Here is a 26,912-nt window from a genome sequence, read left to right on the forward strand (position 1 = left end):
TGCATTATTGTCTCATCAAGTTTTATGGCACATTGTATGCCTTGGATATAGGTACATAATACAGTTCTTGTATAGACAGCAACCAAGCAAGTGCCTCTCTAGTTCTGATTATCATGCACAATACTGTTGACTATACTCTATACTATGTTTTATTCCATAGACCTATTGACTATACTCTATACTATGTTTTATTCCATAGACCTATTGACTATACTCTATACTATGTTTTATTCCATAGACCTATTGACTGTACTCTATACAATGTTTTATTCCATAGACCTATTGACTATACTCTATACTATGTTTTATTCCATAGACCTATTGACTATACTCTATACTATGTTTTATTCCATAGACCTATTGACTATACTCTATACAATGTTTTATTCCCTAGACCTATTGACTATACTCTATACTATGTTTTATTCCATAGACCTATTGCCTATACTCTATACTATGTTTTATTCCATAGACCTATTGCCTATACTCTATACTATGTTTTATTCCATAGACCTATTGACTGTACTCTATACAATGTTTTATTCCATGGACCTATTGACTATACTCTATACTAAGTTTTATTCCATAGACCTATTGACTATACTCTATACTATGTTTTATTCCATAGACCTATTAACCTACTAACTATACTATATTAAGTCTAGTTAATAGGTATATGTTTTATTCTTTCAAAGCTGCCTATGTGCACTAAATCTTTTGCTTAGGATACATAGAGCAACGATTATGAATCTGTTACTAGCAGTATGTTACCTATAGACTATACAAAACAAGAGTTTGAGTGCAAAGGCTAAATTTAAATTGAAAGAATTTTATTAATTATATTTGCATATCATTCTACCATCTGCCTTTACCACTTTTAGTTAATTATACATGCAATGAATTAACATATAAGATTATTAAATGTTATAAAGGAATATCAGAAGTATAGTAGCTAAAACACTAAATTCAAGCTCAGCTAAAGAAAGTGCAATTATGTAAGATGACCAGTATAATAATATTCTATAGGCCTTTGCATAGGTTTCTTTTTTCATCTTGTGTGGAAAAAACTTGAATAAATATTGATCATAAATCCGTCTTTACCGTTTTTACCTTTTATACTCTTTGTACTACTTAAGCCCTTTTATGAGTTCTAACCTGAGTGAACAGATACTCTTCTTGATTAAAAGAAAATGGCATATAAAATGGTATAATTTAAACGGGTGAAAAATACAGATCCTATAATAGTGACAGCACTCTTAATTGCTGTAAGAAGAGTTTTCTATAAACCTCAAGCACGGCTTGGCTGAAATTATCTGTGACATCTTAAAGGTTGTACTAAGGTTATTAACCTAATAACAAAAAGTATTCCTCTAACAGTTTTTCGTTGTTTCCAGAATTACCATACTCTCTAGTGTTACTGACCTGATGAGAAGTGTTTGATTGTTGTATAGTCAATGGAAACACAGAATTGGGATACCAACAGATAAAATAATAATATGAAGCAACAGATATGGAATTAGATCATTAAATTGAAGGTGAATTCATACTAGTCAGTCTCAAAATATTTAGAGAAATTGGCAGAAACTTTCTTCATCATGACAAGCTATACATGTCAGTTTTACAGATATTTATCGTTAGTCAGAATTTTGCTTGACTTTTTCATTAACTTGGTTTTTAAATATTTATTTATTACATGATATTTTGAATAAAGCAATCTAAGCTTCTTCTTTTCAAAACTTTTACTATGACGTTAAGCCACGCCTTTCCTTATTTGTTCTGTGCTTGTTATATTATATTTTACTTCTGATGCTTTTTGTATTTTATTAGTAATATTTAAATATTTTAATTTCTAGTTTGTGAGCCTTTTTCTTTTGTGTTTGCTTGCTACCCTATACAACTTTATAGTATAATTTTAAGTTAAACTTTAATCTATTTTACATTTTTTCATTCTGTTACTTTTGGCTTCACTTACCTTTCTCCATGTTCTATCACTCTTTTTCCTGTTCCTCAACCTCTTTCAGAAGCTAACTGACATCTTAACCAGACTTAATGTACTTCTGCTCTCATCAAACAAACCAATGCTGACAATTTAACAAGGGTGCTGTCTACATCTACCGATCACCTAAGATATTTTGCTGATAGGTGACAAAACATTCTAGAGAATCCTTTATTAGTGTTTAAAGTTCATTTTCCTCATACTCTGCTGCTCTACGTTTACCTGCGTTAGAGCTCACTAAAGAAGAGATGCGATTGTGTTATACCACAACCATGTCCAATGACTAAAATTTTGACTGCAGAATTAGAGCTGGGCTTAGATAGACTACACTGGCATAGCTTAATGCTTTTCAAACTAGTTGAAAATGCCACTACTGATTGCTGGTAAGTTCTGCTGCCTTTACATGTGATAATATTTGTTTAATTATTTTGGATATTCAATAGTTGTACAATTAGACGATACATGCCAGGTATCTAAAATTTCCAAATATATTTTTAACTGCATCTACTGAATGTGTTTTAAGTACTGCAGAAGTGATCAGGCCAGTAGATAACAAATATTGAATAGAGAATATATATTTCGCACAAAAAGTTAGTTGAGTACATAAACCAAAATTAAGCAATACTACATTATAAATGATGCACTAGAAGTGTTTAATCTCTCTCATTAAATCATTTACGATGAGGAAGCTTCAATCCTTTTCCTGCATCACGCGGAGAGCACCTGGGGACGTGATGGGGTCCAATGCCACCTAAAAAGCATTTTATTAAGTCAAACCGTTAAGTAATTACAATTAGTAAAACTAAGTAACTAGCTTAACTTTTAAGAACAATTAAGTAAAACTGTCTTGTGCAATAAACTTTAATTACAATCAAATGAGCAAACTTAATGCTAACATAAACTCTCTAGCTTTTCAACTCATTGTGCCATTTCTGTTTCTCAAAGACAAAGCTTGCTCTATAGATTCTGATTACTATTGATAGCTACTACTAGCTATACATTACTAAAAAATAATTTCTATCAATAGATCATACTTTGTCATTTTGTTTGTGTCTGTGAGTCTGCGTAAACACTATGCGTTTCTATATTTTGGAGCCCAATTTTATTCAACCTTCCCAAACTTTATTCACCCCGAAAATTCTGCCTGGCTGCCAAAACTATTTGGTTTTTAAAGTTTAGGCAGTTCCTGAGAACCAGCCTCTGATTCACCCTTTCTATTAGAAACTTAAAAATGCACCTTTGCATGCATTTAGGATTGGTGTCATGAAAGTCGTCTGACAATTTGCAATAAAAATCTACAAGCATGCTGTAAGCTATCTGAATAGAATTGAAAAAGATCGCAAACAAGCCAAGCAGGCTTAATGCTAGTTTTTCAATCTAATTTTTCCCTTACGCTAAAGAACTATATATTTAAAATTATTTTGTTATTAGTGCAGCTGCAACTTAGACTGTGGGCTGCATAGCAACTTAAGATAAAAAAGTTTATTAGCTTCTACATGTAATTCATGACCAAGCATGTACCAAACAAACTACAAAATGTATTATTCATCTTATTGAAATGATAATCTTAGCCTTCGTTCTTTTTTAGTTGGAACAGAGCTCTGACTGTTGATAAGCACTACTACAGAGCCACAAGTAGGTTAATACTTTTTAAATATGCATTCAGTTGGTTAAAATGATTGAAAGACTGATAGTAAATGTACACTGATTATACCCGCAGCATGTAAGTACAGAGGGGAAAAACTAACAAATATTATCCATATTATATCATACTTTGTCTGTCTTACTCATACGCAGTCTTGTCATACTCCCTGTCTTATCATGGCCTTTGTTTGACAGTTTTAACAGCTTTTTTATGGAAAATCTTTAATGGCTTAACTTGCTAGAAAGTCACAAAACTAAGGCACAAGGCTATATAACTCCCACAAATTTACATCTTACTGTTAAGACTGCATAAAAGCCTTAAAATGGAAAATAGATATTGAAGACTTGAGTTAACGCTCGCTAATGAACTCTACCAATAGTTCATTATATCTACAATGTTCACAATTCTACTCTTTATTAGAGTACAAAGCTTCTGTACTTTAGTATACTACAAAAGTATACGTATTGTCCCGTTCATCATACAAGTGTATATGTATGTGCACAGGCATATCATCCATATATATTTTAGCCTACCATGAGCATGAAGTTTCATGCTAGAAGAACTTGCTTCAAGCAACTTGTTGCATTTACTGATGCTGTTCAAGTGATTTAGACTGGAGCTCTCATTTTTAGGCAACATTTATTTTTTATATATCTAAACAGAAGATACATGTAATCTTTGACAGAACATAGATCTACTTGCTAGTATAATTACCTTCAGCATGAGGGAGGGCTCTAAATCCATCCATGTCACTGACATCAGTGACATCCAATGCACAGCACATCTCGTCATAGTCATTATACTGCTTAGACATCTTTGTATTATGTTGCTTTTTATCAAACTTTGCGTTATAGCTTCCAGCGGAGTTACACAGTCTTGCATCAGTTGTTGAATCCCCTTGTAAATAATCATATTATATTTATGTATTAAACGTTATTATTAATTTCGCCTAATTTTAAAACTTTGCATGGTAAAAAAAAACTAATTATATGCTATTCCACTTTAGCTACAGGTATCAGCAAAAAATGCTAATGCCCTTCAGGTTGAGTATTAGTTGACATTTAACAGCTTGCATTTGTTTAGTCCATTGATTCATTGCCTCATTTAGTTTTTGTCTGACCTAAAAATATTATAAACAAAGTTTTTCTGTACGTTGCCTGAGTTTCATTGACTTGACAAGCATGCTTGAGTTACACTAAACATTGGTAAAACTAGAACTTTCTATTTTAAAGCTGATTTTGAGCAACTGTTTAGCTCTTTAAAAACTCAAGACTTAGTAAAATCCAAAATGTTTGAAACTTACCTGTAGATTTTAGATCTTCAAGTTCTTGCCTTGCCCTTGCAAGTTGATCAGTGAAGCAATCTTTGCAGTTACCATAAACTGGCTGTCTGCAAATTATATTTTCTCTTCTAAAACAAATTGCAAGTTTTTATCTAACAACTGCGTAGAATTATGGTACACAACTGGAGTTAATTGTTCAATAAGCGAACAACTCTTAAATACTGCTCTAATTCTTTGAACATTGTCTGATATGTAGTTTGACCTGTAGTGATAGCTGTACAAATAAAACCACTAATCGCAGTACTCTTCTGCTCAGCAGAAGCTATTTTTACATTTGATAGAGTACTAACCTATCAGGAGAATGCTGACATTCTAAACTTTCTTTCTGGCAAATTGCAGTGCTTGATCCCTCATTGCTTAACTCTTTGCTACAAACATTGGCCAATGAGAAATAGTCTTAGTCAATAATGTGTAAAGAGTGCAATCTGTGTGATTACTGAGTAACAGAACGCAAGCTGATAAGAAACATGTTAGCCGACCAGCTCGTGGTATAGTTGACTTTACCATATGTACAATGTACATGTATTGGTTACTCACGATAGCCTCAACTTTACCAAACTACAAATATTATTAAAATTTATTTAATATAATTTAAACTATATACCATACTTAAGATCTAAAAAACTAATTACAGTGGACCAGCGCCATATGACATGAATTTGTTCTGCTGTTAAGGTCGCAAGCCAAAAAATATTGAATGGCCGAGTAAAGAAATCCATAGTAATTATCTAGTGCACGCACTATCTTATTTTCTTACTTCTTTCTTTAACATCATTATCAACTTTAAAAACTATGGCTAACAAATTAAAGTTATATATAGTAAACTAAAGTTTATAGTAAACATTATATTAAACACTAAAACACACAATAAATTCGATATCGTTTAATCATAAAAGATCAAGCTTTTAAGAAACACGAAGAATGCTGAGCTGAGAGAGAGCGCATTGTATCTCTCTCAAACGTTGCTGCAGATATTTCAGCAAATAGCATATCAATATACATGTATTTGTAACATAAGAAGAAGCGTAAATGTAAGACAGAGACGCCATAACCCAGAGGTCCACTGTATACACTATTTGACTTTAACTATAAGTATTGGCTGAAAATGTTCATACCCTTCGTGTTAAGTACTAGTTAATATTAAACAGCATGAATACAGTTAAGTTAGTATTTAATTGTTTTGTTAAAAACAAAATACAATTTTTTCAGAATTAAATGATTCTCATAATCTTTAGAAGCATGCTTGAGTTATAGATATTTTTTTTTTCAAGCAGACAGGCTTGTTTCTGAACTAAAACTGAAATGTCAACTACACCGGTTACAACAAACAGGGCATGGCTTCTTTGCTTAGCAAAATCGTGACATTTATAAACTGAATTTTTTTTTGAACTGCTAGTTGGGTTTCAAGCAAGGTGAGTGTTCTCGTATATTTACTAGACAACAGCAATAGCAGCTCAGTGTTTTGGCACATCACAATGTTACTAGCTCTGATAAACACGATCTAAAATTTTAAAGTAAGCTTATGATTCGTTGCGTCAAAGTTTTTGAGTTCTAAAGCAAAAAACTCAACTTTTATGCATTGTCAAAACTGTCCACCTTGTTCTTGCCTTCAGCATCTCAGAATCGTGATACCTTATAGTAATAAAGTAAAAGAGTGCTTTTGTTTGCTTAGCAATTACCGCAACAGCTCAATCATACTGTCATGCAAGTGCCAAGTATTACTGGTACTTTGCCAACAAACATTATGCTTTTTAGCTAAAGCTTTATACAAGCTAATATTATATAGTACTGTCTCATTATAGCTATTAATAATGCTTGTAGCTTTTTACAAAGCTTTTCTATGACCAAACATATAAATACTTGGGTTTTCTGTTATCAAATCAGTTGTCTCTGGAGTGTGCAATAAACCATTTCTCTAATTTAATACTCTATTTAATTGCTTCTGTGCAGAAACATAACAGAAGCTAATTGGCGACAAGGATTTCTCTTTTGAACAAAGAGTTTTGTTCAGATTTTATCATTGATAAAATCGATACAAAGAGTTCTAGTTTATTACAAGAGTAACTGTTCAAAATTGCACCACTACAATGGCAGAAGTAGCAGACCTGATCAAGCTAATGCAGAAGCAGCAGGAGGACCAGAGACAGCAGCAAGAGGAGCAGAGAAAGCAGCAAGAGGAGCATGTGACAACTTCATCTGTAAATCAATATGGGAGAAGCTAGGAAAGCCAAACCTAAAACCTACAACAGTTAACTACAAATCAGCCTCAGGACATCTCATAGAGACGCTTGGCAGATGTGAGCTAACTGCCCAATTGGATGCACAGAAAGAAGTCAGACTACCATTTGTGATTAGTGCTGTACAAGATCTCAACCTACTAGGAAGAACTGCTATACAGCAACTAGGCATCTCTATTGATGACAAGCTACAACAGAACCTTGTATCAACAATCACAGAGAACCAGCCAGATGGGAGGTTACAAATCAAGTGTAAGGAGATGTGCAAAGAATTTCCAGAAATATTCAAAGACGAGCCAGGATGTCTCAAGAACTTTGAACTAGAGATAAACTTCAAACCTTCAACAAAGCCAGTCTTCTGCCGACCCAGACCAGTTCCTATTGCCTTGACGGAAGAGCTCAACCAAGCATACGAAGCAGGTGTAGCTAAAGGCATATGGGAACCAACTCAATTCAACCAGTATGGAACACCAGTTGTACCTGTACGCAAATCTACAACAGGTCAAGCTGCAGGGAAGATCAGAGTATGTGGAGACTACTCCAAGACTATCAATAATCAGCTAGAAACACATAGGAAACCTATCCCACTACCAGAAGATCTAATCAGAAAACTAGGTGGAGGCTATTGCTACACAAAGATTGATTTAGCAGATGCCTACAATCAAATATTGTTGGCACCAGAAAGTCAACGACGACTAGCACTATCAACACACCGAGGAGTACTACTACAGAAGAGGTTGCCCTTTGGCATAAGCTCAGCACCAGGGTATTTTCAAGAAATCATGGAGCAACTGACACAAGACCTCCCAGGAGTAGCAGTATACCTAGATGATATACTAGTGAGTGGAGCCAATGCAGAGAGCCATCTACAAAACTTACGTCGACTTCTTCAAAGATTAGAAGAAAGAGGGCTCAGATGTAGAAAAGACAAGTGCTGTTTTGCTCAACCTACAGTAGAGTATCTGGGACACAAACTCACTTCAAAGGGAATCACTAAAGGAAAGAAGGCAGATGCAGTACAACAGATGCCAGTCCCAACAGACTTAACTCAGCTAAGATCTTTCTTAGGAGCTACACAATTCTACAGCAAGTTCATACCCAATCTGTCACAACTCACAGGACCATTGCACAAACTGACACGCAAAGGAGAGACCTGGAAGTGGGGCACTGAACAAGAAAAGAGCTTCAACAAACTGAAAGATATGCTATCAACTGATAGTGTCTTAGCACACTTCAGCACAGATCTTGACACTGGAATCTCATGTGATGCTTCAGAAGCTGGACTGGGAGCTGTACTATTTCATCGTTATCCTGATGGAAGTGAGAGACCAATAGCCAATGTTTCAAAAACACTGACCAGCACACAGAGGAAATATGGACAAATACAAAAAGAAGCTCTCTCAATCATATTTGCTCTAAAGAAGTATCACCAGTACCTGTATGGTCGACGGTTTATCTTGGTAACTGACCACAGACCTCTTCTCACACTTCTAGGACCTACCAAAGGAGTTCCAGCTCTAGCAGCCAACAGACTAGCAAGATGGGCACTGGTACTAAATCAGTATGACTACCCCATAGAATACAGATCTACCCAGCATCATCAAAATGCAGATGTCCTCTCAAGACTGCCAGTTGGACCTGATAAAGAGTTTGATGCAAGAGAAGATGAGGATGATGTGGATACAGTATGCACTATTCACACTATTGGACAACAGCTCAACTCTACAGACTACAATGGTCTAGCAAAGGAGACAAAGAAAGACACAACACTAGCCACAGTAATGCGCTACACAGCAGAAGGATGGCCTGGTAACAAAGAGATGAAGGAGACTCAGCTGTCACTCTTCCACAAGATCTCAGATTCACTTTCTATCACTGAAGGTTGTCTTCTATATGGCAACAGAGTAGTCATTCCTGTCAAGTTACAACAGGAAGTATTAAAGATCCTTCACCTTGGACACTTTGGAATGGAAAGAATGAAGAAGCTAGCTCGAACTGCTGTCTATTGGCCTCGCATTGACTCTGATATAGAGGAGACAAGCCGACAGTGCACTGCCTGTGCTGAACACCAGAAGCTTCCACAGAAGTATCCTATACATCCCTGGATGCTACCTGAGAAGCCATGGAGTCGTCTTCACTTAGATCATGCAGTGAACTTCATGGGCAGCCAATGGCTAGTGATGATAGATGCCTACTCAAAGTATCCATGCATACACAGGACGTCATCTACTTCTACCAGAGCTACCACAGACATCTTAGAGGAGATATTCGCACACTTTGGATACCCTCACACCATAGTCACTGACAATGCTACCAGCTTCACCTCAGGAGAGTTTCAGCAGTGGTGTCAAGAGAGAAGCATTGTTCACCTCACTGGAGCACCCTACCATCCAGCTACAAATGGCGCAGCTGAAAGACTAGTACAATCCTTCAAACAAGCCATGAAGAAATCGTCACTCTCACCTAAATCTGCACTACAACAGTTCCTGATGCACTATAGAAGGACACCACTTCCTACAGGATACTCTCCCAGTCAGCTGCTGAATGGAAGACAGATGAGATGCAAGATTGACACCCTATTGCCATCACCCGCACACATAGCACAGTTTCATCAATCCAGAGAAGTCAACCGATCGGCAGAAAAGACAGTTAGCAAGATACACAGCTACAATCTTGGAGCACCATGCTATGCCTTGTATCATGGACCTAGACGCAACAGACAACCTAGATGGGTTCCAGCCATTGTTACTAAGATATATGGAACTCGTAGTCTCAATGTCAAAGTGGTACCAAAGGGACCTACTTGGAGAAGACATGTTGAACAACTCAGACCAAGATACTCAACAGAAGAAGATCAAGACCCTGGAGATAAACCTGATATAACAGAGGAGACAAAACTGCAACTACCAGCCCCTACAACTGTAACCGAGCAACCTCCGTCTAGAAGAAGACCACGCAACCCTCGTCTACCTGATGGAGATGAGTATAGCAGAGACAAACCCCGAAGGTCTAAGAGAACCAGAAAGAACCTTTAGCTTAGTGAGGAGGTGTCATGCAAGTGCCAAGTATTACTGGTACTTTGCCAACAAACATTATGCTTTTTAGCTAAAGCTTTATACAAGCTAATATTATATAGTACTGTCTCATTATAGCTATTAATAATGCTTGTAGCTTTTTACAAAGCTTTTCTATGACCAAACATATAAATACTTGGGTTTTCTGTTATCAAATCAGTTGTCTCTGGAGTGTGCAATAAACCATTTCTCTAATTTAATACTCTATTTAATTGCTTCTGTGCAGAAACATAACACATACCATATAAATGTGTTCATTGGCTTCAAAGCTGTTTTCCCGTTATAAAAACAAGGGTTCCATGACACTTCCTTGTATCTTGGGAGCATCTGTTTTCTGTGTGTATGGAGATTAACTGGTATGCACTGGGTAATAGAGCAGATGCATCCAATCGCAGTTGCTCCAATCAATACAGAGAGCAATACTACCCATCCTAACTAGTGCTGGGACGATATCAAAAATTCATTTCGGTACGATATGATAGCGTAGTCAACCGATATATCGAAATATCGGTTATGTTATTCGGAGTTGTCTTACCTGCCAGAAAACTGCCATGAAAGAACAACTCCCTAATGAATATATATACCAGTATAATTCTCCGAAGAATCGGATATCAAATAGGTAAAGAAGAATATCCTTCGTTTTTCGTGACGTCTTTCTATCGTTGTCCGCCATCTTTATGGAGAACTCCTATCGTTAAAAACACGAAGCTTCTGCAATTAATTATGTTTGTTATGCTTTTATTTGCAAATTTTTTATTGTAGTATCAAAACAACATCAAAAATACTATTATTCATGTAAACATCAACGATACTTACACAGTCAGATGATGCAGGCCATATTATAGTCATCAAATTATTAATAACAATTAATCTTGCCACAATCAATACTCATAGAAGACCTATTCTTTAAACCTGAACTCTTGTATATAGTATCAATCAATTTATTTTTGTAAAAGTTATCCTCATTACTTATTTGAAGTCATCATCTCATGTAAATTTTATTTTAATTTTTACACCAATAATCTCAAACTAAACATGAATTGTTCACTACTATCTTGCATTCAGGATACTTTCACAGGTTTCATTTTATTTGATAATACGCCTGAAAATAGAGGCTTTTCGTTATTTTGTTATCAGCAAAATTAAACATTACTAACTAACATATTATTAATCAAGAGAATGACGATAGTTTTCTACAAAGATGGCGGCTTTTCCGTGGACGAGCGCGTTTGTAAACAATGCGATGACGTCAAAAAACCGATGAATCTATATTATCGTCGATATCGTCCAATATCGACGGTATCCGATATTTCGATATGGGCAGAAAGCACTCGGTACGGTCGGTATCAAAAAGTGATATCGACGATATACCGAAATATCGTAATATCGTCCCAGCACTAATCCTAACGTGTTGTACAACTTAGTCTTGGAGGTGACGAATCCTAAAATATTGATCCAGTAATAAAGTCAATCTTGAAAAGAATTGATTCAAAAAAATTAAGTGAATGTTGAGTGTCATATGATATGTGATACATGACATAGAAGCTAAAATACTACACAATATAAATATTTTAATACATTACAAACAACTTTTGTGACCTGCTAGAAACATATGAGAAATATATAAAAAGATTTATACTATAATTGAAAGATAAACAGTGATTGTATGACTATCATGACTATGATTATGTTATATGTTGCATGTCAGATGTTGTATGTTGCATATTGCATGATGTATCTTGCATGTTACATATTGCATGATGTATGTTGCATATTGCATGTTGTATGCTGTATGTCACATGTTGTATGTTGTATGTTGCATATTGCATGATGTGTGTTGCATGTTGCATATTAAATGTTGTATGTTGCATATAACATGTTGTATGCTGTATGGCGCATGTCACACGTTGTATGTTGTATATTGCATATTGCATGATGTATGTTGCATGTTGCATGTTGTATGTTGTATGTTGTATGTTGCATATTGCATGTTGTATGTTGTATGTCGCATGTCGCATGTTGTATGTTGTATGTTGCATTTTGCTTGTTGTATGTTGCGTAATGCATTTTGTATGACTATCAGCAGCTGAGTAAATTATACTAGTAGTAGCTGATACATGCATACAGGCCTATTACATAAGACATCTACTTGAAATTGCTTTCTACATAACCTCCTACATACATATAGATAATTTGTGAGATAATTTGGCAAATTTGAAATCAAATGAAGCTGTTAAGAAACAATGAGAACAAGATATGTACATATATGTGATGTAATTAACTACGAGATTAGAGCTGACAGTAGGTGAAAGACTTTCATGTAAACACAGCTAGTCGATATGCTTTCATCCAGAGATAAAATACAATTTTTATGTTTTGAACCAGTCAAACTACATAGCGATGAGATGGAAACCTCAACTGCTCACAGCTAATGATAATATATTACCATCTAAAGTACTATAAATAATCCTTAAAGCAATTAAAGAAGAGAAATAAAGATGAATAAGTATAATCACATACCTGCAGTTAGGTTTGTAGGTTGTGGTGTGCTTGTTGTGTTCCTTACTTGTGAATATGTTGGATGCAAAACTGAGATTTCTACCGGTCCTTCGATATCAGGAATATTTATATCTATGTTTGCTTGTCCACTCATTACTAACTTTCCATTCTCTTTGACCTCTGGAGTCTCACTATCTTTAGCAAAAACCACAGACTATTAAGACATATCGTGCTGCAAACCTAAGATAATCCTATTTAAGTGCAGTAGCTCTTTTGACTGCATTTCAACACTTCATAATATTCATCAGAATACGCCCGGTAAACGCGTTTGTAGAGGGATAGAAAGGCTCCACTGTAGTGCATGTAAATACTATTAACAGCTTAGTACATAAAAGAAATGATGAAACTGAATGGTGAATTATGATTATTTTACTGAAATTATATAAGGTGAAATATACATTTCTCGAATGGCCATTTATCAAAACTGAGGCATATCGCTGAAAAGTGCAGCTTTAGCTGACAATTTAAACTATTAGGCAAAAACACGAGCCATTTAGTCAAAAATAACTGTGATGGAAAAAATTTACCAATTTTACTCGTAAACCATTATGTAAATAGTTAAAACTAGGAAAGAATAATTCTATGACTTCAGTCAGTTGAGTGAGTCACCTTACCATACCCATGGCATTATTTTCATTATTTTTATTGTTATCCAGTTGATTTTCAGCTTATTAGCATAACAGTTGCTTACTCAGTGAAGTGAGTAACTGTAACTGTATGTTTATTTAATTTATAAATGTTTTACATCGGCGTTGATGTTTTTCATTATCTATTTACATCTAAAATATTAAGAAATTATAAAATAACTTACTAAATAGTAGTCTGTGAATTCAACTAATAGCTTTTTGACTTTGACCAATAGCCTTTTGGCAAGAGCAGTTTCAACCATTATCTTTTTTACTATACTTCTATTTTCTAGTTATACAACTCAACATTACTTTAAATATTGCTGATGGACTTGTTAATGAATGAAGTATTTATGACTCACCAGTCATCTGACCTAACAGCCTCATTATAAGCTGAATCATCTTAAGTTCAGAGTTAAGCTGCCTCTCTGACTCATCCTCGACAACACTCCCTTCTATCTCTGTCAGAGACTTGTCTATTTCTTCTATTTCAGAGACGAGAGACGCTGACAGTTTGCGGTAGTTCTTCCAATTTCTGAAGAAATAACGAACTATCACAAACAATCAGTTCAGTTTACTGTTTAAAAGATGCAATGCACTCTTGCCCAAAGTACAAATAGATGAAAAGTAAAACTGGTGGATGCTTTTTACAAAAATCTTATAAGGAGTTTGTTTCTGCTGTACGGATAGATTTAACTGGTAATACTTTGTTCTGTATGATTAGGTTGAACTTGGTGCCATCTAATCTGTCTAGCCTAACTATTAAGCAAGCCTACAGATCTTTCATTTTTGTTCAAAACAAAATAAGTGTAATAAACACAAGAAAAGGATGGATAGTTTTGACACTGCGTAAAAGCTGACTTTCTTGCTTGAGAAATCAGAAACTTTGACACAACGAATCATGAGCTTTATCTTAGAATTTGAATCATGTTTATCAGAGCCAGAAACATTGTGATGTGCCTCAACACTGAGCTGTCATTGCTGTTGTAGAGTATATATATGAAAACACTTATTGTCCAAGCTAACACATTGTATCCATTGAAGGTGTGACAGAGACAGTGTACACCATTTGCATACCTGATTAAAAAACACACACTTCCACTTTAGTCTGGAGTACTATATCTGTGTATAACGTGAAGCATGAAGTCAGAGCAAGTTCACAAATTCCTTTTTTATAACCAGAGCCCTATAATTAGCTTTAAAAGTATCGTTTCTCTCTTCCTGCACATGGGAGAGAAAATGGGAGAGAAAATGGCGCATAAGAAATCTATTTTAGCTTTTTACTTTATGTTAACATATACAATATGATCATATTTGCAGCACCGATTTGCTGTGAAAAAATTGAAAGCGAGTGTTTCCCATAACTTAGCATAAAATAGTTGTAATATTGGAATTAAACCAAAACTGAGTGATAGCAAAAAGAAATAAAGTTGTATAGGCCTATATACAATGTGTAAACCATTACTGTCACCATACTGTACAATCACCAAATTAAAAAGTTAAGTTTAGTGTTTTGCCCAAACTCAGCCAAGTGGCTGAGTTTGGAAAAATCTTAAAGCGAATTAAGCTATTTACACGTGTTTTACATATAACATAACATTTCTATAGCATAAATGTTCTTGCAACAGATTATTTATGTTGTAAAGACATTGACTGTATTACAAAACCAACACCAGCAAAATCTACCAACTTTTGGGCCTGAAGGTGGAATACAGCCAAGTTTTTGATTTTTTTATTAGTTGCTCATATATAGAGTATTTTGTAATCAATCACCTGCATACCAATAACCTTATGAGACAAATGGCAGGTAAAAGAAGCCATATCTTTATTGGAGTATTGGCATAAATCCAGGTACAAAAAACAGTCACCAAATATTATTATGTTTTTAAATGCTTTTTTTAATCTGTTGGGCACCCGTTTTATGAAATTTATGTGAGCTCTTGTAACAACATAGCTAAAGCCATGTAATTATACATCACAGAATTCACTCAGTACGTGTCAATAGAACATTAGAGCTCTGTACCTGTCTTTTTTACCAACTTTGCCACTAGGAAGCTGAATGTTTACCACATCAAAACCTCCTTTGTCTTCAGTAGTTAGAAGTTTGTCTATCACATTCAGTTTAGTATCAAACGTGTCACTATTCTTCTCTTCTTCCTGTAGCTTCTTGTCAAGTTGAATAGACACTGAAATATGACAGTTTAATGGACTTGTTCAAAAATTGAACATGAGTAAACGTAAGTAAAAGTAAACATGACTGCATGGTGTTTTACATTTATCAATCACTTAGCTATAGAGCAGAAGCAACGAGTTTGACATTTTGACAATATTTAGGTTCTTCAAATTTTGAAATGAGGAGATCTACTGAAAGCTTTGAACATAAATGTTTTAAGCAATATATACAAAAACTAGAGATTTTTTACCAAAAAAGTGACTTCAAGAGTGATTTAAACTTGTTGGCGGTTTTGAATGACTTCAACTACTCAAGAAATTTAGTCAGTTTTCTTTAGAGGTAAACAATATGCTCTCTTACAGGCTCGTGTATGCATTCGTCAAAACACCACATGTTAACTTGAAAGTTTCCCGAAAGAGAGGATGACCTTAAGGTGTAGCTATTGCATATCTATTGCTAATAATAGTTAATATATTAGAATAAAAATATTAATAAGGTTTGAGGAGTCGGCTATGCTTTCTCTTGTTGCATAAAAAGTATAAAAAGAGATTGAACTAAAATCCTATAAACAGTAAAAGAGAACAAATCCAAATGAGAAAACAAAACAATGAAAATTAAGTTAAAACTATTGCTACTGCAATTTAAGGAAGATACAAAAAAACGGATTGAAAATAAATAGATAAGACAAAATTAAAAAAAGAAGGAACAAAATTGATAAAACGATAATTTAAAAAGGAGCAAAAAATAGCAGAAAACAGTTTGAAAAAGTGCCAACAATTGAGCCCACCCAGAATAAACAGTTGTAGCAAACTATACAGTAATTAATAATACACCTCGAAATCATTTAATTATTACACCCTAACCATTAAACTCGCCCAAGAGTAAGCATGGTGTTATATCCACTTTTTACCCACCTATATACATAGCCAAAGTATGACCTCTCAACTACTGTATTTGACATACACTCACCCACCGCAGTCAAAGGAGTTAAATTCTGGTCCAGTGAATACATAAAATGACTTGCTGACAGAGTGCTGAAGTTTGCAAGACTTTGAGCATGAACAAAAATTGACTGAAGTGTTATGTACAATATATTTTCCTTAGCAAGCATGCTGTATGCTGGAATGCCTGATTTATGTATCTAATCAGTTGTTTGTGAATTTAACAATGAAAACATGAAGTTCGGAGACGTGTTTTTGCAGTCAGTCATCTCCTGTTTGTCGTCACAACTCATTCATGATTGTTTACTGCTTAACAATTGTACTTGTACTTGTAGAGGGTACCGTTATTTTTAACATGACATACATGTAAGTTGTCAAACATTTGTTTGATTGCGGTCATTTCGTTTGTTTGTTTTTATATTCTTCCAACCGCAAGTTTGATAGGTAACCAAGTTTGATAGGCTGAAATCTTTTGAAACTATTTGGGTGTTAAACCGGTATATCTTGGTGTACGCATAGTAGGGGTATAGTTGTGCGTAGCTACACTCTGTACTGAACTTCTATAACTACTAAGAAATTTTTATATCACGTGATATAACTTTACAAGTAGATCTAGGTGAAGCGAAAACAGTCAAACAGTCACAAATACTGTGGGTGACTGAAGCGGGCAAATTAGATTTGCTTAATACTGAGGTTCTTTAACATATAATCTGGGAACAGAGAACTGTGCTGCTTTGGCATATAATCTAGGAATGGATATATTATAAAGTATTTAAAAATATTTTAGTTTCTATAAATCCTTAAAAGGTTTTTATGACTTTAAATTGTTCAAAAAGCCTTTTTTAGTGTCAGTATTTATAACTGATAGCTCCAAAGATATTATTTTACTAATGCATCAGAAATCATAAAGACTAGAAACAGTTTCTACTTTTTTGAATGTGTCCTGTTTATAGAATTACCAAGAGGATTCCTGAGGCCGATTTACTTATTAATTAGCCGGTTGGAGAATCAGATATCAAGGACATTTATGATGTCATTAATTTGTACACTTGCATTTATAATCTAGCGGATGACAGTTCAGTAGTCATTTTTATGAGTCACCCTTCAGCTTTATAAAACTTTAAATATTTTTCAACACGCTCATTACCAAATCCTGACAGAATACATCCTAACAGGATCCAGTAGAAGTTTCCTATAAAATATTCATTCATTCTATCCGGCTAAACTGTAAAAAAATTGACTAGAGGTGCTAACATGAATTGAATGGGCACAACAAGACTATATTCCATTTTTAATCAGATTACTAGTAGCAAGCCTGGGGAGGTTTAGAATTTCTTCTATTTTCAATCAGGTGGTCTGAGGTGCAGGTTTGAGGGGCCGCATAGTTTGTTATAATGAGACGGAGTCTTGAAACTCAAGACTTTTGGTAACCTGGCAAAAGTCATGGAAAATAAGTAAGTAAAGTTTAGATGAAACCAGCCAAAAATGTAGAAAAGCATGGCGTTTCTGCGAAATAACAGACACAAACACACGATGACAAAATGAGATATGTTATTACCGGTTTCTAAAACCCGTACCTGATCTCTTATTCTGTTTTATCTTGGCACTGACATTAAATGTGTTAGAAATACACTCATGATCCGAAAGTTGACTTTCACCATAGAGCATAGTAACACACGCCAAAAGAATTTTGTCACCTTTAAGAAGATATACTTCTCAACAAGAACAACTGTTTGTAAAACTTTTCAAACAAGGTTTTATTCATCATTTACTAACATTAATTAAAACTAATCATTTAAATAAAATAAACATATAAGATACTAAACATACTTATACACATGAAACAGAATAACGGTAATAGAATAGACTGTATACAACTTTAAAATGAGGAATACTGACTCATTCAGGATGACTTGCTGCTTTCATTCGTATACGTGAATAAAATAAACTAGTAAAAGTGGAGAGTGAAGTAATCAATGGCTGACATGCAATGTTCTGCACTATGTGTATAGTGTTTATAAAAGCAAGACATTCTGGGCAATAACTACAATAAATATTTTGGCTGTATATGGGATTGTCTTACCTATAAATAAATTTTGCAAAATGAAAAACCAAAATTTTTTGACCAATTTTATGACTGGCACCTCAGAACTAACCCATGACAATCCACAATTGTATAATATATGAACTAACTTATTTCAAGTACAGCTCTGATTCTAAGATTTTTAAGTAGGTTTTCTAATTCTAACGCAGCGCAAATCTTTACTTCAAGTTTAAGAAATAAAATATTGTTTGGTAGTTGTCAGATATTGAGCTCATTACTGTTGTTCGCCATTGAAGCTGGTTACCTTAAGAGTACATAGTTATTAACAAGAACATACTGAATGTTTTAAAAAGCTGTAATGTTGGATCTGAACTGGGTTTGCTTTTGTTGATGTTATGTTACATTATGCTTGCTTGAAGAAAATCTATGCAACCTCAACGCAAATCTTTAGGGAAATATAAGCATTATTTACAGAAGCTTTTTCTCTAAAAAAAAGATTACTCTGCAGACATCTCAAAACCGAAAGCGGGAACCCGATGTGGAACTAATATAATCTCTCACTCCTCTGTCATAAGAAACTTTGTCTGTCTTTGGTTTAATGTCTCTTCTACGAATTGATCGACTTCTTGATCTGTTTAAATTTCTCATTCGAAAATTTCTTCTTTGTTGACATCTTCTTCTCCTTCTACCTGAGCGTCTACCACATCTTACTCGTCGCACGGAGCCTCTTTCTGATTGCGAAGATCTATTTCTGCCTTGATTAGCTTCATTGTCAACAATGACTGTCTAAAAGGTAGAAGTTTGGTACATTAATATCTTACTAATGTGACATCATCAGAGTTGAAGACTTAACTAGGAGTTTACAGAAAAGTCTTGACTACAAATGCTAAGCATAAACATGATGAAACTCGGCACTGGCTAGTTAATAAAATAGCACCATATTTATTGTTGATCTCTACTTGCAACCAATCCTGCATAGCATTATTTCCCAAATGTGAAATCATGCATGTTGGTCAAGCCGACAAATAGTGCATGTGGCAGGCAGAGTTTCAGGCAATTACATGTGGCAGGATTTGAGGCTATTACATGTGACAGGGCTTGAGGCGATTACATGTGGCAGGGTTTGAGGCTTTTAAATAATAATGAGCAGTACTGTAATCAGTCCTAGCTATGACGTGATTTTATTTAGCTAAATTTGTGAATATATTGAAAGTTGACACATTCTGAATACTCAGCTGGGTACTACATATTACCCTATAGATGCTGTTGTAGATGCTGTAGAATTAATGCTGTGTGTTCTTATGAACTACTATTGCTAATAATGACTCTTCTTGATCCCAACTATCTGATAAAAGGCAGAAAATTCCATTGCACAGTAAGATACATGCTAGAGTATATACATGTAATTTACTGTGCACTGGTTGCTAGGGCGTATTGCTAGCTGTAAGTCCCAGTATACTAGTTGCTAGGGCCTCACTGATGGTTGGCTTTAATGCTATGGTTGCTATGGAAGATTGCTAGTGTTAAGTGCACAAGCAAATGTCAAGATATTGCTGTGTCAGCGGTAGTTTTCTTTTCCTATTCTACTTTTAAAAGTAAACTGGTTGGATGGGTGCGGTTTTAGTGGTAGGTGTCCAAGCACTGGCTGCTACCATGCAAAGCGAGTTGTGGTTTTTCATGCAGTGGTTGCTATTGTGAAAACCTTCCCTTTTGAGCGAATTCTGACTATGCCCTGAATCCGACTAGGTTCACAGAGGGCAAAGAGGTTTCTTAACAATGAACAATCGACAATCTCTAGTTGAAAATCACTGAAAGAAGCAGCGTCATAAAAGGGAAGCATTGAAAACCTTTGCGGCCTCCTTCAAAACTACAGACAACTTATAGCTTGCGAGGGAACTTCATGTATAAAAGCGCATGTCATGATCTTTTATTTTGTTTAAGTCGATTTATATTTAAAAAACATATATTGATCAAGGCACAAAGACACCTAGTCGTTGATGAGCTGATGGTTATATAAGAAATTTTCTGCATTGAACTCAATAGCTAAGTATTTTGAAAACTTCATAAATTATTTATCATTGACCAATAATGAAGAGTATGGTTACAATATCGGTAAAAAGTCATGAGAGTTGAATAAACAGCCAAAAGTCTTTCAAAGCATTAATAATAATTAAATAATTTGTACTCGTTCATTATGGTAATTAACTCGTCTACTGATTGACTAGTAAAGCCAACTTGGAGAAATGGTAATGGTTTTTTAGGTTTAACGACACCCTTACTTATCTTTCTTGAGTTTGAATGACATGAACACTTTTTAAAAAGAAGTTAAAAGCCCCCATGACAGAAGTAACCTTCAATTGAGCAACAGAAATCTTTAGGAACTATCGAATGCAGCTATTACTAAGGGGAGCTATTGTGAGACAGTCCTACAATTTCAAGCAGAAGCTGTTGCTAAGGGGCTCTACCTTTTCACAATGCTACTGTCTCAAACAGTAGCTGTTGCTAAGGTGCACTACTTTTTCACAGCGCTAAGGTTTTGAGCAGGAGCTGTTGCTAAAGGGCACTACCTTCTCACGATGCTACTATCTCAAACAATAGCTGTTAGTAATGGGCATTACCTTCTCACAACACTGCTGTCTTAAATAGCTGCCAAGGAGTGCCATCCTCTCAAAATGCGACTGTTTCCAGCAGGATGGGATTATTATGCAGAATAGTATTATTAATTATAAGTTAAATTTAAACCTGGCCATCAGGGAGACCGTATAGTGACTGTATGCCATTGATATCATCTTGGTCAAGTCTGACGTCGTGTTCTCTTAGCCCGATTATGCCAAACATGAGAGCCTCTTCCACCTCAGAGTGTCCTAGCCCAAGGTTGTGACCCAGTTCGTGACAAATGACCTCTTCTAGACTCAATCCTGAAAGTACAGAGAGGTATGAATGAGATGACAAAGGCTGACGGATATAAATAATATGCACAAGATGAGGTATTTTATAGGTTTTTAGCAGGTTTTTAGCATTTTAGCAGGTTCAGCGCTATAAGAATACATGTAAATTGAGATGATATGAATTGGTCAGAACACTGTTACACTGCTATTTTCTAGTTGGCTACTTCTGGTAAGATATTCAATTTGCATTGTAAAATTGAAGTTTTTGCCTCTGCAAACTTTACTATGATAAGATCTGTATTTGTCCGTCTATTCAAAAACATGGTAAGAGGTTGAGAAAAAAGATTGCATTGTGCCGGTTTTGATCTTACAACATTTATCTTGTAGGAATGTTGCTTTGACACCTGAGCCAATTAATCACCTTCTAACATTACGGGATAATTGAACATACTGTTATTTCACCTGACGATCTTTCAGGGCACACTAGACTACCAAGGTATTGTCATTACAAAAAATATATTTAAAAATTACCTTGGCTATGTAACTTCAATAACTAAGCTATCATTCGATAGATTTTGAATTTATATAAAGTATTGCACAAAAAGTTTGAAGTAACCTAGCAATCAATAGAGACTGAACTGAAAGGCAGACTGACTAACCAATCAACAGACCAACAAAAACAAGCAGGAAGATTGTTTAAAGCTAAGACTGAAGTTTTTTTTATTAAAAAGCCTTCTTTTGTATAAAAGTACAATATGCTCGTTTAACCTGGCAATTTATGGGAAACAATGGGTGTGAACACATACATGTATGTATCAAACAACAGCCATAAAACTCAAACTGACTGATGAGTTTGGTAGTACTCATTTTCTGTAGCACCAAACATTATTAACATAACATGAGCTAGAGAGCTGGGCATGTCTCTGCCTCAGTTTTAACAAACAACAGCAATGGCTTTGAGTAGTTACCAGCCTCTAAACTGATCAATATTCACAGTAAATAAACAGCAATAGTAAGTCAGATTTAGAGGAAAATTGATTTTGTTAAAAATAAATGACTGAGAATTGCCAGTTCCATCTCGGAAAAGTAAAATTGTTCCAACTACTTTTGTTCCATTTTTGAATGATTCCAGTTTCAGCAAGTTAAAGATGTGAATTAACCAAACTAGTCCTAGAAACCATTATGAGGTTGCAAATCTTTTAGCCAGCATTTTGCAAAGTTGACACTCCTTCTAGTTTACCATCTAGTAGTGATCAAAGTGGTAATTTTAAACCAATAAAACTTAAGGTTTGCAAGCTTAACTTAATTGGCGCTATTTGATCAGATGCTTTGTGGCAAATCTTTCGAAAATACACAGAGATTAGCATTTCTTCAGACTGAAAATAACCAATCATCAAAGCTCAGATTATATTATGTTCACCTAATAAATATATTGTAAGTGTATTACGGAAGTGAAACTCGTTGCAATTTTGTAAGTGTCTGAAAATGAACCAGAAAAACCTTCTTCAACATTTTCTGACTTTGGTAGAAATTACAAAAATATGTTGCTGTCTAATTATCAAAGTAATTTAGGAAGGTTTTAAAAACTTGCATGAACTTATAATCTGAAAAGCTAACAAATATTGCCCAAAAAAGATAGTTTACGCTCTTTTATGAGTGTAGCCTGACACAAGTGTTTTGTTTAAATCGAATGCTGCTTTGTACATGAGTTAGGGTGCGCTGTTAGAAAGGCATGTATGTAGTTAAGTACACATGAGCTGTCCAGATCACAACTGTGTATCTCTCACACATAAAATTACAACAGCTTTTGCCTTAATACACAAAGATACATGATAATCGAATTATGCAGGGTTTATTGACAATGGACAGTATATACAGGGTTATAGGCCTATGCACAGCATAAGGGATAGCTGAAGTGGGAGTTATTGATCAATATTTTAACATTCTTGGGTTTGATAAATGAACATTTTTTATGATAAATGTAGTTAGGGTATGTCAGAAATATTTGTTAGAATTGCTAGAAAACCTTTAATAGGAAAGTTATCATATTGATTACATTTGTCTTGTGCTTCAGATGACTTTCAGTCTATGGGAATGTGTCGAGCTAATGGAATGCTTATCATGCGCCTATTTTTATACAAACATCTATTGTTGATTTAACATGTATACTCAAAAAGTTTTTAGTAGGAAATCTAAAATTGCCCGCAGAGAGGCTGTTAAAGCCACAGTTTTATTGACCAATCATAGCACCCGAATGGTTATGGCATATTTTCTGGTATGAGGCATCATTTATTTTTGTTAAAAGCTGAGCATTATCTGAGTTGTCAAATTTCCAGAATAGCTTTCACCCTGCTTGACTTGCCTGCGCCTGGAGAGGAAAACCGAGGTTTCCAAACTTCTCTGCTATCTAGCCTAAGATATGTGGAAGGCGGAGTCTTATGAGGTTGCGGTGGACCAGCCTCTCCTACTGTTCCTCCAGGACCGGGGTCACCGACTATTGGCTCAAAGCTGATGAGAATGTTGGAAACTTCATTTCTTACATATTTGAAAGATATACCGGTTTGCTCTGCCCACAACTACAAAACAGCATTGCTGTAATTACAATATTAAAGTGTCAAACAACCCAAGCCAAATATTGTGCAAAACATGACATGCAAATAAGCTGCGCCCATAACGATTGCATCAGAGGTCTGTGACGTGCCTGTTCAATCAGATATCTTGAAATCCTTTGGTTGATATGACATATTTTGCGTTGAGCGAAGCGCAAATTTTTCCATTTTGACAATTTTCAAAAAGTTAATCACTTTATAAGCCGCAAAAATATTTCTAGCAAGCGATGTTTTTTGCAAATTAAATTTGAAGTGTATGTCAAGCTAAAAGGAAATAAAATGTATATTAAGAACTGTTTTAGGAAATTTTACACACAGGTTTCCTAGATGATGATAAATTTCTTTAAATAGAGTTGGAGTTAAATAAAGTAAACTTTAGCAAATACACATGTGCAATGGCTGATTTCAAATTGTACATAGTAAAAGTATAACCTGTGTGTATTTATGCTCTGAAATACTGTAAATACTGATCAATCCTTCAAGTCTTCAGCTTGCGTCCTGTTTTATATTATGTTATTTAAATTTACACATATATCTACTAGGTTGATGGAAAAAATAAAACAATCACAGATACTGAAGATGCAAGCAAATTATTTATGATTTAATACTTTTTTAATATGTTACAGTATTCTGTCATATAATCTAGTAACATATATCTGTATTGTTTCAAAATGTAATCTAGAAAGAGATATGGGTGATGCGTTAAAATAAGATTTAATAACAGCTATTTGTGCTGTTTTAACTGTAAATGCAATATTCAAAGAATATTTAAGAAGTGAAACTCATAAGATTTTCTGTCATGAGAGAATCAGCACGCATACCAACACCAACTGATGAATAACAAAAAATCCATAACTCAGTAGCTGAGTAACAAATCAGTAACAAATCCATAGCTGAGTGAGAGCACTTTACATATGGGCCTATTTTGTAATTGATGAACCTCATATTCTTTTTTGTAAACAACAAATCACTCGTGACAGATCGTTTAATTAGCCGAGACCATTTTAATGAGAGTTTTTGTTCCAATTTACTAACCAGTCGGATGATGATGAAAGTTTCTGTAAAGGTTGCATTTTTTTGTCTGACATTAGTTTTTGATGTGGGTTGACTTTGCCGGTTAACTAGGTTACATAACAATAGCTTAATGGTCAAACAATAGAGCTAACTTATATCCCGAGTGTCAAGAACCTCATAGAAGACTTGTCATAATGTGAGCCGATGATAGATGACGCCGGAGTTTTATTTTAGGAATTTTAGGAAATGACGAAGCAGAGTAAAGCTTGAAAAAAAGTAGTCAAACTTTTTTTAGCATAGACTGACAGTTTTAAACATATCTACATGAATTTCCATATAAGTTTGCTTCTGTTTCAAAACTATGATATCAGCTTCATAGATTCTTTTCATAAATAAGATGATGTAATTCTTACTCTTGCGCAGTTAACAGCAATATTATCTTGTGTTTCCGTGCTTATATCTCTATCTATGTAGTTCTGAAAACTGATTGTGAGAGGAAAAGGAGTTCTTGGGTCTAGCCAGGTAGCGGTGAGGTTTTCGTAAAGGGTGAATCTTCTAACTCGAGTCAGTTCATCCGGCAAAGCTTTGTTCATTTCCTCTGACAGTAAGTTATTTTTTGTTTTTTGGTTTGTTTCTTCGCTTCTATCCGCCTCTGAAGAACGATTTCCTGTGAAGTATATATTCTACAAAAATCTGTTTGTAAAAAATGGGGGTTAGGAAACCTTTTCACAAATTTACATTTCTTACTCTAGATAGTAATGTGATGATAAGTATTTATGTTAACCATCTAACTGTTGACCATCTGCATGTTGACTACTTATCATCCTTTAAACTTTGATGTATACATACATGTATATGACTTTGCATGAAGCCGTATACATGTTGAAACATTTGCAAAGATTTTATGAATAGCCTTCTTTGAATCCTTTTCATGGGTTTTACAGATATTGATACATGAAATTTTCAAAGTTTTTCAAAGATTGTGGTAACAAGTCTTAAAAATGTTTTTGCACACAAAAAGAATTTTTTTTAATTTGATCTAACGCTTTTAACAGACACATCCTAAATTTTGTCAAAGTGTTAGCATAACATCAAAAAATGGGTGTTTTATGAGCAAAAACCAAATATTTCCTTGTGTTAGAGAGAGTGTGTGGTTGAAGACTAGATCTGCAAATTAGATTATCACAGAATTTAAGTAATCCATTGGTATTATTGGATTAGCAATTAAGCATGTTAATGTGAACTCAAATGCCAGAGATTAGCCACTCCCATTAAGCTCAGCCTAATGGAAGGTTTAAAGGTATGTGAATACTTTGAGTTAGCACTGTCTGAGCACACTCTTTAGATTGTAGATCAACTCTCATGGAGAAATTGTCCCTTTTTTCGAAAATAGTGAATAGCATAAATTTTATTTAAAAGAAATTACTGTTGTCTGTTCTATATGAAAAGTTCTATTCGTATTTTTTTCTTTATACTTTAGCTAAGAGAGTTATAACACAGCCTTACATTGCCAGTAAGAAATAAATACTGAGTTACTTAGTTGGCAGTCAAATGTATCCAAATTGCTTGCTTCACCCTACCCAAGCCAAATATATCGATTGCTCACTTCTTTGAGTTTTTAAAGTTAGTACAGTTTACCTTTTGTAAACTTTATTTAAACTCAGCATTTAAACTAACATTATCCATCTTCAGAAACTGCTAATCTATCATAGACTTTCTAGACTAAATGTCTGAGTTAGAATTTTTGCTACAACAAAAGCCTTG

General features: G+C 34.6%; 1 protein-coding gene across 1 annotated transcript; it reads right to left on the reverse strand.

The window, feature by feature from the left end:
* Positions 1-18,466: 18,466 nt before the first annotated feature.
* Positions 18,467-25,741, reverse strand: LOC137400448 (uncharacterized). Its single transcript, XM_068086775.1, has 4 exons — positions 25,562-25,741; positions 23,888-24,101; positions 21,380-21,555; positions 18,467-19,423 (listed from the first exon to the last, which is right to left on the reverse strand). The coding sequence occupies exons 1-4, from the start codon at positions 25,739-25,741 to the stop codon at positions 19,151-19,153; spliced, it is 843 nt and encodes a 280-aa protein (XP_067942876.1). The 3' UTR covers positions 18,467-19,150.
* Positions 25,742-26,912: the final 1,171 nt, after the last annotated feature.

Source organism: Watersipora subatra, chromosome 7, assembly GCF_963576615.1.
Source record: "Watersipora subatra chromosome 7, tzWatSuba1.1, whole genome shotgun sequence".
Taxonomy (NCBI): domain Eukaryota; kingdom Metazoa; phylum Bryozoa; class Gymnolaemata; order Cheilostomatida; family Watersiporidae; genus Watersipora; species Watersipora subatra.

Coding starts and splice junctions, on each gene's coding strand:
- LOC137400448 (XM_068086775.1), bottom strand. CDS start 25,741: ATGAACAAAGCTTTGCCGGATGAACTGACTCGAGTTAGAAGATTCACC. Junction 24,102..25,561: donor TTGCTGTTAACTGCGCAAGA/GTAAGAATTACA, acceptor GCTGTTTTGTAG/TTGTGGGCAGAGCAAACCGG. Junction 21,556..23,887: donor GTTTTCCTCTCCAGGCGCAG/GCAAGTCAAGCA, acceptor CTGTACTTTCAG/GATTGAGTCTAGAAGAGGTC.